At 30.0% G+C, this 17,667-nt stretch overlaps 2 protein-coding genes across 6 annotated transcripts in view; both read left to right on the top strand.

Annotated features, from left to right (window-relative positions):
- The window catches only part of LOC107070307 (uncharacterized), a 59,498-nt gene extending 47,445 nt beyond the window's left edge, over window positions 1-12,053 (top strand). For 2 of the 5 annotated variants that reach the window (XM_015328376.2, XM_015328375.2), the window contains exons 3-15: window positions 356-489; window positions 1,705-1,804; window positions 2,004-2,137; window positions 2,709-3,893; window positions 4,013-4,226; window positions 4,349-4,456; window positions 4,748-4,842; window positions 4,934-5,003; window positions 5,099-5,445; window positions 5,520-5,652; window positions 5,732-5,986; window positions 6,055-6,174; window positions 6,336-12,053. In XM_015328376.2, coding sequence (XP_015183862.1) covers window positions 410-489; window positions 1,705-1,804; window positions 2,004-2,137; window positions 2,709-3,893; window positions 4,013-4,226; window positions 4,349-4,456; window positions 4,748-4,842; window positions 4,934-5,003; window positions 5,099-5,445; window positions 5,520-5,652; window positions 5,732-5,986; window positions 6,055-6,174; window positions 6,336-6,521 — 3,027 coding nt within the window. In that variant the 5' untranslated portion in view covers window positions 356-409 and the 3' untranslated portion in view covers window positions 6,522-12,053. The remainder of the gene's footprint in view (window positions 1-355; window positions 490-1,704; window positions 1,805-2,003; window positions 2,138-2,708; window positions 3,894-4,012; window positions 4,227-4,348; window positions 4,457-4,747; window positions 4,843-4,933; window positions 5,004-5,098; window positions 5,446-5,519; window positions 5,653-5,731; window positions 5,987-6,054; window positions 6,175-6,335) is intronic. The other 3 variants (XR_016179015.1, XM_089179787.1, XM_089179786.1) reach the window with 3 other exon arrangements.
- Window positions 12,054-12,207: 154 nt separating this feature from the next.
- Window positions 12,208-14,765, top strand: Vps36 (vacuolar protein sorting 36). The gene is made up of 6 exons (XM_015328381.2): window positions 12,208-12,925; window positions 12,988-13,183; window positions 13,255-13,616; window positions 13,673-13,837; window positions 13,896-14,111; window positions 14,182-14,765. The coding sequence occupies exons 1-6, from the start codon at window positions 12,830-12,832 to the stop codon at window positions 14,353-14,355; spliced, it is 1,209 nt and encodes a 402-aa protein (XP_015183867.1). The 5' UTR covers window positions 12,208-12,829; the 3' UTR covers window positions 14,356-14,765.
- Window positions 14,766-17,667: the final 2,902 nt, after the last annotated feature.

The raw sequence follows: 17,667 nt of genomic DNA, 5'->3' as shown, positions 1-17,667 counted from the left end.
GAAAAAACACATATATATATATATATAATAAATAAATTTTTAAATAAATAAATAAATATATATATAGTAATAAAAAAAAAAAGAAATTTCCTAAATTTCAAAATAAAAAGATTAAATAATATATTTCACGTATTTTAAAAGTATTATTTGTTAACATAAAAATTGATGAAAGATGAGAAATATAATTTTGTCATTTCTTTTTATGTACAAGTAGAAATATATTGTGGATTAGAAATAAAACATTTTAGCATCGATAAATGTGGATTTCTACGAGGTCTCTTAATCCACGAATAATCTTGGTTTCTGTAACAGTAATCGGATCATGCTCTCCATGGATTTACTCCGTGTGTTTCAGGCTCCGGCGGTCTGGTTGGATTTGTGGTTGGGCCTAGATTTGGCATTAAGAAGGATGGGTTGGGCTCTCACCGGTCTCGGTGTTGGACTAGTCATTGTCGTCGTCGTTGGTGCTGCTTTGGCTCTTTGCAGAAGGTAATGGTCAAAACGATTTCAAACTCCCTTTAATTTATCTATCTTATATCTAATCCTATCTGTATAGAAAGATAATTTTATTATATTTGTTAATATTCGCTAAATTAAACCAAATGGAAATTATTTTTTCTTATTTATATAATTTAATATATAAAATTAAATTGTGATATATATATTTAAATTATTTATATATATTATTTTATACAATTACAAAATTAATATATTCTTTGTATACAATTTCTATATCTCTCAATTATTTATATATATATATATTATTTTTGTCCCTCTTGTATTTCTGTGTATTAAAATAAAAAAACATTTTACTATTTTACAAAAAAGAAATATATAAATAACGATTAGAAATTAAAACTATATCTATAATTATCCAACACATTTTATTTAATAAGTAAAAAAAAATATTAAAAAAAAAAATGATCAACCCTTTAATATAACTTCATTGTATTTTGCAAACACCAAGACGTTTTTTTCAAGAAAAATGACCAATCTTCTTCTGTTTGTTTTTTAGTTTATATTCATACAAAAATATTAATTATAAATTAAAATATAATATTGTTTTCTTCAATTTTGATAGTTTATTTTTATTAACTAGAATCAATAAGTATGTGTATTATCACTTGAAACGTAAGAGACAAATTGAACAACTAATAATACAATAATACACTCTTCGAAACTGGTAAGTGTTACACGTGCAACAGGTTAAGAGGTCACTCAGCGAGCAATTGTATCACCGACTTGGGGTATAGGTTTCTTTCCTGATAGTTCAACTTCCTTTTCATTTCTTCTAACAGACTAATATGAAAGATACACCATTTTTCGATAAAGAAAAATCATTCAAAGATAATCAAAATTATCTACAAAACAAAACAAAACAAACGAGGAAATAATTAAATAAATAAATAAATAAATTTATATAACAATATTTTTCACGATAATAATTAATCTACATTTTCAAAGTCATTTTTACAACAATATTCTATCTTCCTACTGACCTCTTTAATAAGCTCATCTATATTCGCCTAATTATAGCATATTCTCGATGTCGTTAGCCTCTTTATTGGATAAACCTTTTACTAACTATATCACCACTAATAATCGTTAATAACCACCGACATGATTAATCGATAATTAATTAAACATATGATATTATATTTAATAAATAATTTCTATTATTTTTGTTTTCATATATTTAATCAGATATTGCATTGGTTGGCAATGGGGTACTAGAAATATTTGGAGTATATGTGAAGAATGGAGACAAAGATTATCATGGTTATGGGCACCACGAGAAGAAAAGGTATAATATTTTATGTAAAAATCATCCATGATTAGAATAAATGACAAAAATTATCCTAAATGTATATATTTTTAATAAAATTAATAAACGATTAAAATATCAATCGGAGAATTTACTTCTGATTAAACAAATTATATTTTATGTATCTAACAATAATGATTTGATTTTGATTTAATTTTTTTTGTTTTATCAACGACAGGTTGGTCTTGTAAAAGCTCAACATCCAACAGCACAAACTATACCAGGTTTATATCGACAAACTGGTAATCCTTCTGAACATTTGTTGCACAGTGATAGTGATTTAAGATTGGATGCTCAAGGAGCCTTCACACGGTAAATAAAAGATTCATTTTTATTTAAAATATTGTCGAAATATTATATTTTTTTTCAAAACATTTTGATAATGTCAAACACACGTACACACACACACACGTACAAACGAACACACGGAGAAAGATTTCCAATTAGACCATGAAGCCAAAAAGCTTCATAACCAAAAGGCATCGTTTTATTATCCACGCTATAAATTGCACTTTAATGACTCGACCTTCATACATGCACTCAAAATAATCTAATGAAGACATTAACTGGTTTGCTCAAAGGCACCCAAAAGACCTACTGATATTAAAGTTGATGCAACTTAAGTGCGACTAAAGCATACGAAATTGATAGCATTGATTTAACTACTTTCCTGATCTTGACCTCGTTTTAATTCATTTCTATTTAATATGTACAAAATAATTTTCATGGTTTATATTATAATTTTAAGTGACCTAAAAAAATCTCTACACTTTCAAGTGTTTTTAAATGGTCTATTTTATAATTTTTGATGACCGACCTAAAAATATCTATTTTAAATGATTTTAAAGTGTTTGAAATTGTAAAGCACATTCTATGATCGTAGATTCGAAGCTGTGGACAGAGATCTTCATCCACCACTTGGTACAGGAAGTAGTAGCACTATACCACCTCAGCCATTAAGGCCAGCACCACAACCAAGGCCAACATCGCGTCCAAGACCATCTCCACTTCAACCTCCTAGCACTGTCGATTATTTTCGTATGCAGGAGTCTGAACCTGGTCCTTTGACACCACCACCGCCCTTACAAAGAACAATTTCATCTAGAGGAACTGCAGCCTCCTCGGTTTTCGTCTTCCAAAACGAACCGGTCAAGAATTATGGTATTTTCAAAGCACCTAACGATCACTCGGCCTTCAGATTCGATGGGGAAAGTGGTAATATGGGAAAGATATTGCAAGAAAATATTCAAATGACACCTTATACCATGCAAAATCATTCAGATTCGAGAATTATCGGCAGATACGATATTAACGATGAAAGAAGAAAAGAAACTTACGATCCAAGGTGTAATCCTTATAGACAATTTGACACAAATAATAGATACAACGTTCATAATGCACCTATAACAGCACTCGACGTTAAGCCTAACAACGATGATAAAACGTATGCCGGTTATGACGTCGTACAAAGAAATCATCAATTGAGACAGCACGTTAGAAATGATTCCAGAGGATCGGCTAATAGTTTTGGTTTGACGAATCATACCAATTCAACTAGCCAAACTATCATGGAATCTATTTATGGTCCTCAAACATTATGCAAGATGCTTCAAAATGCTCAAAATTTGGAGAACGAATTGGATCGTAGAAACAACGAGGTTCAAAGTATTGAAATGACACCTTTTAGAAGTTCGACCATTCAAGATGACGTTGGCACGTCTTATCTCTACCACGATAATTCTTCCACCAATACTGGTCTACAAAGAGTTTCTCAATACATTCAAAGTTTACCTGATCATCCTGCATTCGATACGATCAATGATCACACATCGATCACCCATCAAGATCGGGAAGAAATACTTTATGCCGAATCTATGCAAGCTCAAATTAATTCCTCTAAAGTTAACAACAGCGAATCTGCATCTAGTCCTATACCACCACCACCTGCACCACCTGATCCTCCTACCGACGTTCTCAAAAAGAACGGACCTACTACAGGTGAAAGGATTTTCAAAGCACTTCGATCGGTTACATCGCAAAGTTACATCGATGCCTCGGAATTTTACAAGTAAGATTTTTATCCTATTTTATTATAACACTTGGACTCGCATTAAAAGTATTGTCAAGTATTATTATAATTATCTTGAAAAAAAAAGAAAACAAACAAAAAAACAAATGAATTTGCAGTTCCATTTTAACGTCAGCTCAACAAGTTCAGCGATTTACCTTCTCGAGATCGCCAAGTATGGTGAACGAGAATACAGGAAGTCGTTTACAGAACGAGGTACGTGACATATACACTGAAACCGATTCGGACGCCATTGGCCTTGATGCTTCCAGACGTAGTTCCGATCTTTACAGCCCCGAGCTAAACTTGGAAGCTCATAGAACTGCTCAGGAAGTAAATCATTTCTTCTTCTTCTTCTCCTACTTCTTCTTCTTCTTCTTTTTCTACTATAACTACTTTTTCTATTTCTATTTCTCAATTGAGAGAAAATTTATCGAAATTTTTGTCCTTTCCAGGTATATTACAGCTTACAGGATCCACCATCTTCGCCTTTATTGTTGAAGGATCATAATCATGAATCCTATACGTTCATGTCAGATCCAAGTTTTACTAGAACCTCTGAAGTAATTTTATTATCAAATTAATCCACGATATAATTAATAAATTAACCCTTAATGGTCGTTTGTCACTGCCGGTCGCACATCACATGGAAAGTGAATTTCTAACAAAAATGTTTTTTTTGTTTTTTTTTTTTAATTAAAAGATTTTCTGATTAAACAATATTTTCCACATATTTACCGAAACTAGAGAGTTACAATTTATTGAGAATCACGTATGAAAAGTTTGCGACCAATAAGAGTTAATAATTGTGACAACACTAAAATAATTCTACATATTTTGTTTACTTTTATCAGGATATCTTTAATAGTTTAGAACAAAGAAGGAAGAGTATGGAAAGATTAAATGGTATTCACGAGTTTGTTGAACCTGAAACTTGCGATACTCAAAGGTAAGTTCTTATCAAAGTCCTTGACACTTTTCGTACTAATTAATATCGAATTAAATATTAAATATTATTACGAATATAATGATCAATACAGACGAAGAAATAGTCAAGAACTTTATGCAGTTTTGGAGGACGTTCAAATGAAAAGAAGATTATCACAGGTAGTTGTTGCAATTTTGTTCGTTTTTTTTTTTTTATCGATAAATGAGTCATTTATTTAAAAAATGACAATTAATAATATTAATATTTCATAATTCAGCAAAGTCTCGAAGAAAATTATATTACGAATTACACTATAAACGAACAAGAACGAGAATCGAATTCAGGAAGTCGTCGTGGTTCACAGGGACCTGAACCCGAACCTCCACCACCGGATGAATCGAATTTGAAAAGAGCAATAAGTTGTGAAAGTGTTTGTTCAGATACCAGTGTGGTATTGAACGATCTTGAGGAAGCACCTGTCGTAGGACACGTTTGCGTGGGCTTAGAACACGAAAGATGGGGTGGACGTGGTACCGATTCTGAAGGTGATTTAGCAGTTAGTGTACTTGAAGCCAGAGATCTCGTAGCACCTGATGGTCGACCAGCACAAGATACTTTCGCAAGGTTTGTTTAATTAATACAAAAATTAATACACACATAAATCTTTTTACATAATTGTTTGTTTTTATAAATTACAGGGTATGTCTATTACCCGATAGACAAACGCACGTACAAACACGTTTATACAGAGGTTCACCATCGCCGAGTTATCAAGAAAAGTTTTTATTTCCATTGGACGGTGGTCCAGCAGGAAGAACACTCTTGGTCGAGGTAATAAGAAAATAATAAGAAAAATAAAAAAATTTCATTTAGAACAAATCTAATATCGATGACAATTAATCAATCACAGGTGTTTTCTGACGAATCAAGTATCGGTGGTGGCGCTTCACTTATCGGCGAAGCTAGTTTAAGATTAGGCCCAGCGCCAAGACCACCTGCTACCACCTGGCTAATATTAACAGGACCTGCCTTACCTACGCCGCACTTGGGTGAGCTCATGTTCTCTCTGAGCTACTTGCCAACTGCGGAAAGGCTTACTTTGGTCGTAGTCAAAGCTAGAAATTTACGTGGTTCTAACACTATTCCTGGAGATTTCTTTGTCAAGGTAATACTAAATGTGTTAACAACAACAACAACAACAACAAAATAATATTTTTCTATTGTTTCGCAAAGGTGTACCTGTTGCAACAAGGAAAGAAAGTGCACAAGAAAAAGACGTCTGTGAAAAAGGGAGAAAAGAGTCCTATTTTCAACGAGGCAATAATATTTAGTGTACCAGCTCATGCACTACAGGTCTAGTAACAAAATAATATTAATAATCATTTACAAAATGAAAAATAATTTACTTAACGTTCTGTTTGATGCAATAAAGGATACAATTAAAAATGATAATAATAATAATTATTATTATTTTGTTTCTTTTCTTTTCTTTTCTTTTCTTTTGGTTATTGCAGACAATTCAATTGAGACTGACAGTAGTAGAGGTGCACAACGAACAATCTACAACCACTACTAGAACTAGTTCGGTAGGCCACGTTTTTGTTGGTTCCACATCAGCTGGCAGAGCATTAGGACATTGGAGACAGATGTTAACAGCACTGAGACGTCCCGTTGCTATGTGGCATCCATTGAGAAAATGAGATCAACTGGACATTGGGAGAGAGGAGAAGGTGAAGGAGGAGGAAGAGGAAGAGGAAGAGGAGGAAAATATACGATGGATATAAAGAAAAATAAATTTAAAGCAACATGAAGGAAAGAGAGAGAAATCTAACGCTAACAGGCAAGAGCATGATGTGAACAAATTAAATTAGACTTTCCATTCATTTAGATTTATTACATTAAATGTTTTTTATGCTACATATGTACATCGTATGTACGTTGATAAACCAAACCAAACCAAACAAAACAAAACCAAAAGAATGATTGAATAATTTGTTTAACGTAGGATTCAAGACCATCGATATTTCCCCCGTGACTTCTACCATTTAATTGATCAAAATACGACTGATTGTGTGACGAAGTGTCGCGAATATATGCTAGAAGAACATAAAACGAACATAAAAAAAAAAAAAAGAAGAAAAAACATTTTCATTTACTTGATAAATGGAATGAGCGAACAATCAATATATTATATTATATACATTGTTATTTTTCTTATAATTTCTATGGTTTTGTCCGTTATCAGGCACAAAAATCAACATAGATTTTAATTAAATTAAAACCAAAAAAAGAGTAAATATATATATATAATATAATACATGTATATGTGTTGGTGTTATTTTGTAAAATTCGTTCATTCGTTCAATGATTATTTAAACTATCTAAATCATAACTATACTGATGTGAAAGAAACTATAATTATATACTTCAACCAGATAATATATATAAATTAACAAATGGCTAGTAGTTAAGGTATGAAATTGAAATTTGATTAAAAGATTGAAACCAATTGAACAACACGACTAACAGAATATTGGTTTTTAAAGTACAGAAAGAGATGAAAATAGATAACTACGAAAATTGTCTATAGAAAGACTTTAAAGATGAATCAAATACTAATTTAAGTGTCTAGTTATTTTGGATAAAATCTAGGATTCTCACGATTTCATTGAATTATACAATTTAATGCTGACACATATAAAAAGTACCATTTTTTTCAGTTACATTCAAAATTAAATTCACTCATACATAAACGTATAATATAGGGTATATGCCCTACCTTTACAGATACACACACCATAAACACATATACATACATTCCTGAAAATACGAATTCTTTTCGTGTCTGTCTACTTTTATTTTTTTTTTATTTTTTATTCCTTTGTGTTTGTATCCTTGTCTATCATTAGCTAGTTTTAACAATAAATATTTGTTCGTTCATACGAATGACCTCGCGGATTAAACAATTCTCTAACTATGAATGAAAAAGGAACAAAAAACGAAATAATACAGAAAGAACGGTGAAGAACCTTTGTTTTTTTTTCTTTTTTTTTTTTGAATAATCGACGAAAAGAATATGAGAAAATAATTTCGAATATTTTTCAAAAACAAAACGAAACGTAACGTTGCGTTGCGTTGCGTTGTTGTGTCCACTATAACACGGACTGTTAATGTTTGTACAGAGTTTATCAATAACGTGCTCTTGATGTGCGAAAAAAAATAAAATAAAATAATTAAAATAAAGAAATGAAATGATAAGAAAATGAGAAAAATAAAAATAAAAGAATGATAAAGAAATCACATTAAATGAAAGAAACTATTTTCCCCCCTTGAAAGTCCTAAAAGTAAAAAGTAATGAAAATATTAGAAAATAAAATGAAAATAAAATAAAATAAAATAAAATAAAATATTATTCGACAATCGTGTTCGCTCCTTGGATCGTGCTCTTTCACAAACACATATATACATATACATCACGATGCTCTAACAATCAGTTACCTTAAAATCGATCTTATCCTATATCGAAGATTTAAACTCTATATATATATGTATACATACACATATATATCTGTTTCTGCACTTGGCGTCTATGACCAAATTATACCATCTCCTCTCTCTCTCTCTCTCTCTCTCTCTCTTTCTCTTTCTCTTTCTCATATTCTCTCTCTTTCTCTTCTTCTCATCCCACTCCTATTTCTATTACTCTTACTCTTTCTAACAAAATAATAAAAAATTCTCATTTTAACGATGATAACAAATCAATTCTTGATCACGAAAAAATCGTATCGATGAGTACAGATTTTATTTATGGTCAAATGATCAAAATGCGAATTTTTATTTTGTTTTTGCGAATCGAACGAAAAAAAAAAAAAAAAAAAAGATGTAGGTAGCCTTCTTCTAAACACCTCACATAGTCATATTCTATTACCTATAAATTTTGTACCTCTTCATACATAATACACAAAAATGAAAAGTAACAACGGAGACGTGAAATATATATAATAAAAATTTCAAAATCTTCGTATATATATATATATATAAAAATCATGTGTATATGTGTATATATAAATATATATATATATACACATATAAAAATTATATAGATACATTATGAGAAAATTTTACACTCTATACTATACACTTTTTGTCATAAAAAAAAAAAATCGAACTATTTGAAATTCATTCTTAAAATAATTAATAAAAAAAAAGAAATAATAAAAAAAAAAAATTACAAAATAAAAAAAAGATTAAAAATAAAGATATAACACTTATTCAGGTTTTTTCTATCGCCAACTACTATGGGACTAAATATCGCTGAATTCTCATTAAAAGCTCCATTATTGTAATTAAAATTGTAAAAGATAATCGACATCTTATTGCGAACGATAATTGTCTCTATCGATTATATTATGTATGTACGTATGTATGTATGTACGGATGTATGTATGTAAGTATGTATGTATATATGAATGTAAGTACGTATGCATGTATGTATGTATGTATGTATGTACACAACGGCTAACCACGAGAACGATCGTTTTTGAAATTATGGACAAAAAGAAAATATTTAAAAAAATTAAACAATTAATAATTGAGATCACAAGAAAACAATAAAAATAAAATATTATAACGAAAGGGATCATAATTTTCGAATGAAAAGATAACAGCGAATATGTTTGAAATGTAATAATTATTAAAATATTTCAATTGTGTGCGATAATTATTTACTAACTTGAGATAAATGTCAAAATACGGAGACGTGCTGCTGAACAACAAACCTTTACGGCGGCTCGACTAGAAATGTCAAAATCAGCTGTGCGGCCCGACCCCCACCACCACATGACCCTACCCTACTCCGTGTCGGTTGCGCGCGCATCGACTCGGCACGTATCTTACTCTGCTGAAACTGAGAAAGTTATATTATTAATTAATTAATTAATTAATTAATAATTAAATGAGACTGAATGTTCTAATAACTTGTTACTTAATTAATACGGACTAATTAAACATATCTTTTGTTGTATTTAAAATATTTAACAACAACAAATACATTGGCACTCATTATTATATTATTATTATTATTATTATCGTTAATTAAATAAAGTTGATTTTTATCATGATAATGTTCATTAATTGTATAAGTGTTTAAATAAATATAAATATATATATATAATAAATATATATTTAATGAGGGCTGACATATCAACTAGAAATGGTTTGTTCGAAAAATTGTGATCTTTTTAATGTTAAATGGCTGTTCGCAATGGGTTACACTCAACGAATCTTTCTTGTGGAACATCCTAAATATATACAAATCTTAAAAACGATCACACATACATACGTTTCATCTGTGTACACATAAGAGGAGATGAATTATCATTTAACACTGTTGTATATTGGCACAAAAGTAATCTTTTATTCTTAATACCCGTGTATTAAATATTCATATATGCATACGTATACTTCCCCAAAAATATATATGCATATATGAAGGTATACATTAAGTTTACTGTTAAACTGACTATAGAACATGTATGCGAAAAGAAATTGTAAAGGAGATAATATTGAAGATAGCTTGCAACTTGTTTACCAAAATTTAGTTTTGTCAGAGGCTAGTTATAGTTCGAGTTAAACTGAAAATAATGGAAAGAATGATAAGCGATGTGTAAGTTCAAGAGAGAGAGAGAGAAAGAGAGAGAGAGAGAGAGAGGTATGAGTTTAATACAGAAAGAATGAAAGGTGAGCATGTTAGAGAGAAAGAAAGGAAGAGAGATTAAAGAAAGAATGAAAAGAAGAGAGAATATGAATGAGAGAAACAGCGAGAAAGGAAAATAGAGTGATGATGACAATAATAGTGCCAAGCGATTCGTACCCTGAATAATTGCAATTTTTACTAGAGCAATATTATATAGTACTAGTATTATATATTAAATAAATCGGTTATATAAATATATATATATATAAAGAAAAAAAGAAAAAAAAAAAGAAAAAACTGATGAAAAAGAAACAATTATGCTTAGATACGCATTAGTTGCAATACTTTCGAGACTACCTCCTGAAAACTTGAGAAGTGATAACGCTATATTAAATCTTAATGAAATGCTGTCATTTTAATTGCATTTTAAAAGAATAGTTTTCAACTTGTCCAGTTTACTTATCTGTAAGAGATAATCTTTTGTAAATGCTCTAATCCACTACGTTGGATCTTATATTAACAAAACAAAACAAAACAAAACAAAAAAAACTATAAACGCGGTGATCTATCTCTAAACAATTTTGTACGTCAATAGATAAATTGCTTGTTATCGCTTTGATAGTTGAAACAATGGGACGAATCGCAGCGCGTAGCTGTTGCATGGATGTATGATTCATACAAAGATACTATAAAATTTAAATTGTTTTATATTTTTGTTACGCCTCTCTGTGATATAATAAGGGCACATTCACCTCACCCTGTATATGCATTAATCTTTGTATCTTATTGAATTAAGGTGAAACTTTTTGAAGAACAATCCTTGCCATGCCCTTCCTAATGTATTTTGGACTGTGCTCGTGCGTACCATTAAGATCAAAAGTATTCATGTATTCCTTAATACGGTCTAAATACTTGACTAACTTTATGGACATCAAAGCTATCTGAAAAATACAAACTTAAGGGAACCGTTAAGTCTAATTCAGCCTATAATATTACATTACTTTCTTTATAATTACATTTTATAAACAATATTGAAGAATACAAATATTTAATAGGACAAGGAGTATATAACTCAATGGGATAAATGAGTAGTACGTCATACTTCTTGTCACATTAAATAATTGCTATTGGGCCTTAAAGTAAATATTCTAATCGTTCCATCTGTTATGTACTCTCTTTTAATCCTTTTCATTTAATTAAATAGACTTAACAGTCCTCTCAAAGTATTAACTAATGGGGTACGTTCGAGCTTGTGCTTGTGAAAAAAATATGAAGTGTATCATTACACATTGTATTGTACTGTACTTAGTTATAAGAAAAATAATCTTAATACATTAAACTGTGAAAAGAAATATATTACAAAAGAAGACGTTAATCATTATACAGCGTGTATTACACACATATACATGCAGGGAATCATATACTATTAACTATACACCATCATTGTTAACCATGGTTGCGGTTCTATTTACACAGTTCGTTTACTGAATAAATTCAAGAAAAAATATATTTGAACTAATGTGACTGGTACTATAAAGTTTATAAATTTTATTAACCCGTAGAATTTGCTGATAAGAAAGGAAACATTTCAATTTACTCCTTTAAAAGAACAATATTCAAAACTCATGTCAAATTTTTCTAATTTCTATTAAATTTTTCTACTTCTTTATTAACAACTTTGAATGCACTTTAAAATAAAACACTTCACTTTAATAATTAAATTAAATGAGCACAAAAACAAAAGAATATATTTTACAAAGTGAATTACGTTGATGAAACACCGCATTAAAGCGTTTGAATATCGAACCAATCGTAATGCACCTTTTCCCGCGCTCGTTCGTGATTGGCGACAGAAAATGTGGGACATTTAAAAAACTAAACAAATGAACAATTTTTTTCTATATTTTTAAATAAAATAAATGCTAGATAAAGAAAACAAAATTATCCAATGTACGTATTTAATGTCTTTAATGGTATATATGAGATTAATTAATAATGTATTGTTCATGTGTATGAATTTAATAATAATCATTTTATAAAATGTTTCAAAATTGTTATAATGCATATCTCAAAACAAAACAAAAATATGATGCAATATAAGACCTTAAAATAAACTTGATATATATTTTTATAAATTTTCTTTGTCTAGCATCATGCGTGCGTTTTATAGGTTAAGAAATCAGTGTAACCAACAGACCTATTCTAAGCGACATCTGTTAATAATGATATAATGTTGGCAAGTCTGTTTGGCATAAATAAATGTCAGAATATACTCAAAACTAATTTTGAATATTCCTTCTTCTTTATTTTACAATGAATAGATTTGAATATGCTAATCCTCGTCTTTTACCAAACGAATTAAACGTTAGACGAGATTTTGGTGTTCGTTTGTATGATGGAGATGTTAAGGTTAGTACAAATATATAAGATCATATAAAAATAACAAAACTAACCTTTGTTTTTTTTAACAGACACAATTTGAAGGTGGGCAATTGTATATTACAACTCATCGAGCACTGTGGGGAAGACCGGATGATATACCAAGAGGTAACACCTGTCTCTCACTACCGTTAAGATATGTAGTTTTTCACGAAGAGGAATCTCCAGGTCCATTTTCTTTTAGACGTAACAATAAAGTTATTTTACATCTCTCTGAACCGTCTCCTGGTAAGGAAACAATGATTAATCATAAATTGGATATTTAATGAATAGATTTAATTAATATAATATGTTTTTAGATAAAATGCCAGGACCAGCGGAGAACAGTGCCTTTAACTATATCAAATTATCATTCAAAGAAGGTCTGGATTCTAATTTTATAGTAGAATTAAGAGATGTACTTAGAAAAAGAACCTGGGAATCTGATCCTCCTATTCCGTATCAATTAACCGACATGAACATTCAAAGTTTACGTATTACATCTAAACCGCTGCCACAGATAAAAACAAGAACGGGTATCATAGGTATCGAAAGGAGTCTTCAAGAACAACAAAAAGCAACCGATGAGAGTATTTCTAAGGCATTCCAAGATCTTAAGAAGCTTATGGAAATGGCCAAAGATATGGTGGCAATATCTAAAACCATCTCTGCAAAAATAAGGGTGACTTTCAATGATTAATTTATAAAGTCGACATTCATAATTCAAGAATATTGCAGGAGAGACAAGGAGACATCACGGAGGATGAGACGGTTAGATTTAAGTCTTACTTGATGAGTCTAGGTATCGATGATCCCGTAACAAGAGATGCTTATAAAAGTAGTAATGAATATTTTAGACAATTAGCTATGCAACTTGCGCATATCCTAGAAGAACCAATCAAGGTAAATTATATTGTTATATTATTAACGAATTAGAAAATAATGTATACTTTTTTTTTAGGAAGTAGGTGGAATGATGACACTTACTGATGTTTACTGTCGTGTTAATCGAGCTAGAGGATTGGAACTATTGTCTCCTGAAGATTTGTTAAATGCTTGTAGACAATTGGCATCTTTAAGTCTTCCTATAGTGCTAAGAATCTTTGACAGTGGCGTTATGGTTCTTCAAATTCGATCTCACGACGATTTTGCTGTTGCTGATTCTATAGCAGATTTAGTAAGTACAATGTATCTTTAAAAGTATAATAAAATAAAACAAAGTTATATTACGTTATTATATTACACAGTTACAGGAAAGAGGTTCGTTAACTGCGGAAGAACTCGCACGATCCGAAGGAATATCTGTATTATTGGCACGAGAAAGATTATTAGTTACAGAAAAACATGGAAAAGCTTGCAGAGACGATACGATAGAAGCATTAAGATTTTATCCAAATTTATTTCTAGAAGAAAACGCGTAACGCTTAATTATTTTGACATTATGATTGGCATCATGGAATTATAAACGAACGCATCAGCCTTTTATTATTATTATTATTATTATTATTACTATCTTATTCATTAAGTATTTGTATATTTCTCGTGCCTTTATAAGCCGTGCACAATTAAGTCCAATGCAAAGATAACAAAAATAAAAAGAAAGCAATTTCTATCGTCCTCGCAGCGTGTTCAACATAGCTTGTTGCAAAAACAAAAGAAAAAAAACATAAATGTTATATTTAAGAAAAAAAATAAATAAATAAAAAGACAGAGAAAAGAAAAAGAAGAAGAAGACAAAAAAATACGAATGATATAGATATATCTATAATTTGAATAATTTTTATGTTATTTTATATTTGAATCAATATAAAATAATAGAAATATACTGTAACTTGTAACTCTTAATTTATTGATATCCCAGAAACTTGTTTATACTATGAATAGTAGTATATGGTAGTGAGAGAAAGAGAGGAAGAAAGAGAAAGAAGCAGGAACTAACTGACGTAGCAGGTATTAACGAGCGTCATGTAAACATACACATACATACGAAGACACACACGTGAACACAATAACGTGACCTTGGTGAGATCGGCAAAATGTCAAGGCTGCAATGAAATTTCCCTTCTTACTAAAATGTATTATTTATACATATATACGATAAAGAACGAGCAAATATAATCATACTGTTTATTAACTGAGAATGCAAGTATTATTAATCTTCCAGCATATACTACATGGACACATGTCATTAGTAATTATTCTCTTTCTCTTTCTCTTTCTCTTTCTCTTTTTTGTTTTCTACTGGTACCAGTAATTAAAAAAGAAAATACGATTTTTTTTTAACCAGTTAATTAGCATGTCGACTAATGTCATTCTATAAATATCATACTCTCTCCTCTATAGCTATATATATATATATATATATATATATTACCCATATATCCATTATAAAAGTTAAATCCATTAAAGTCAATCTCCCTATGCCTTATACTAATGGCTTGATTATTACTTTTTCTTATTCCACGAGATGAACAAATTATCACCTGTGGTATACAGTTTCATGGAATTTATTTGAAAGAAAATTTATAATTATTATTATAAAAAAAACAAAGACACGAAAAAATAGTTATATTATATATATACACGTATATTCAAATATTAAATATTATTAACAGTAAAATGGTAACATGAAACGTATGGATTAACACATGTATATATGAGATCAATTGCGAATGGGTTCACACGTACGTAGTTTGTGGTTTGCAATCGGCAAAAGAAAAGTCTTTATCGGCCGCAAAACACCAACGGCAAGTACGTTGACTTTGAAAGTAAGAGTCACGCATACACCATCGATAAATCTGATCACCTTTAAACATTTCTCAGATAGATATATGTATGTGTATGTATGTATACATATATATATGTTTCAATAAATTTGTTGTTGTATTTTATTCAAATTACTATAGCATATATACATATAATGTTTGTTGAATCGAGAGAATAAAAAAGAGTAAAACTTGGATGCCATAGAGAGCATTAATGTCTATGTTTTAACGTTACATCATCATCTCCCGACTTTCTACATCCTCTTCGATATAGCTAAGCTACAACAAAAATTTCCTCCGACATTTAATCACGTGAAAGGAATCTCTCTTTCTCTTTTTATGTTTTGAACCAGGATCAATTCGTATTAAACTGTATTTTATAAATGAAAATTAGTTTATGATGATGATGATGATGATGATGATGATGATGATGATAGAATAAAAGTAAATGGTTGATAATCAAAATTACAAAAAAAAAAAAAAAAACAAAGAATTTGTTGGTCATCAATAAACGATTAGAAATTATTAGAAGAAAACTAAATAATAGAAATGTTGACTGAATTATATTGGGTTGGCAAGAAAGTAATTTCGGCTTGCACCAATAAATTAGGTTTGTTTCATTATTCTTTTTTAATGTTAAAATTTTGTTAGTTATTTAATTTAAAGTTCATTTTTCTTTTTTTGTATAGAAACAATTGAGTTTTATTTCACACTAAAAAATCGAAATTACTTTTCTTGCCAACTCAATATTTTAACAAAGTAGATTTACACGATACGATTCTAAAAGAGGAGGATTTATTTTTCTTGAGTTTGTCGTAAGCTATCTAAACAGCTTTGAACAAACGTTTCCGAAACAAATCTCTTCTTCCTTTTGCTTGGGTAATTCTCTTTCACATGCTCTTCCTGTGTTTTCCCTGTCTTTTCTCGGGACATTGCACGGCGATTAGAGTTTTGTAAAAACGTTACGTGAAATTACGTAAAGTCATTTCCATGAGTTACAGAGCGTATTGACTGTCTAATCGGAACAAACCGTTACTTTGATTAGTTTCCCACTTCCTTTGACATACACACAAGGGGACAACTCAGGAACCATTGCACACATGTTTACTCGTAAAAACTTCCCCCTTACTTACCTACCCCCTCTTTTCCCTTTTATTTCATTTTTTTTCTTTCTATTTCTTTGCACGACTCTTTAAGTTTTTATCTTACTTCATAAAAAAAGAAAAAGAAAAACAACGCATCACAATTTTTTGCGTATTATCTTTTAAATGATAATTATCAACGATAAATACCGACTTAATTATAAAGTACTTTACGCTAATACAAAAAAATCCGGCTCATTTTCTAGAAATCATTTTTATTATTCAAAACGTATCATCAAGATGCAATTGTAAACCCGTTAGACGTTCTCCTGGCATGTATAAATTTATAAGAATTATATATATATATATAATACATTTATGTTAATTAATATTAAGTATATACCTTATAGTACATACGATTGATCGTGAGTAATATCAATTAAAAAAAAAACAAAACAAGAAACAATAACAATTATGAGATTGTTCAAATTGCAATGTCTTTTTTTTAAAGCAAGTATCGGAATAATTAACGAATGAACGAATGAATTAATGACTATCCCACGATTTTCCATGTTATGGTGTAACGCATATTGTTTATTCTTCTGAGTATATGGAAAGAAAGAAAAAGAAAAAGAAAGAGAGAGAGAGAGAGAGAGAAATTAGTAAATAGATTCTTACGAAGTAGGAGTCCTGAACGTTGTCGAACGATACTTAGCGCATCTGGTTAGCATTCGCGTTTTGTGACGGCAAAAGTTGTACGGTCTACAGGGCACATGCAACCTGCTTTTGTGGATAATCCTTTATACAACGGGTGACTTTTAACAATTTGACTGAATGAATGACGAAAATGAAATGAAATGAAATGAAATCTTACAGGAATGGAATG

Source organism: Polistes dominula, unplaced genomic scaffold (assembly GCF_049000335.1).
Source record: "Polistes dominula isolate Pdom_NZ unplaced genomic scaffold, Pdom_raw_medaka contig_27, whole genome shotgun sequence".
NCBI lineage: Eukaryota > Metazoa > Arthropoda > Insecta > Hymenoptera > Vespidae > Polistes > Polistes dominula.
Note: the sequence above shows the minus strand (reverse complement) of the source record. Positions and strands in the feature narration are given on the sequence as shown.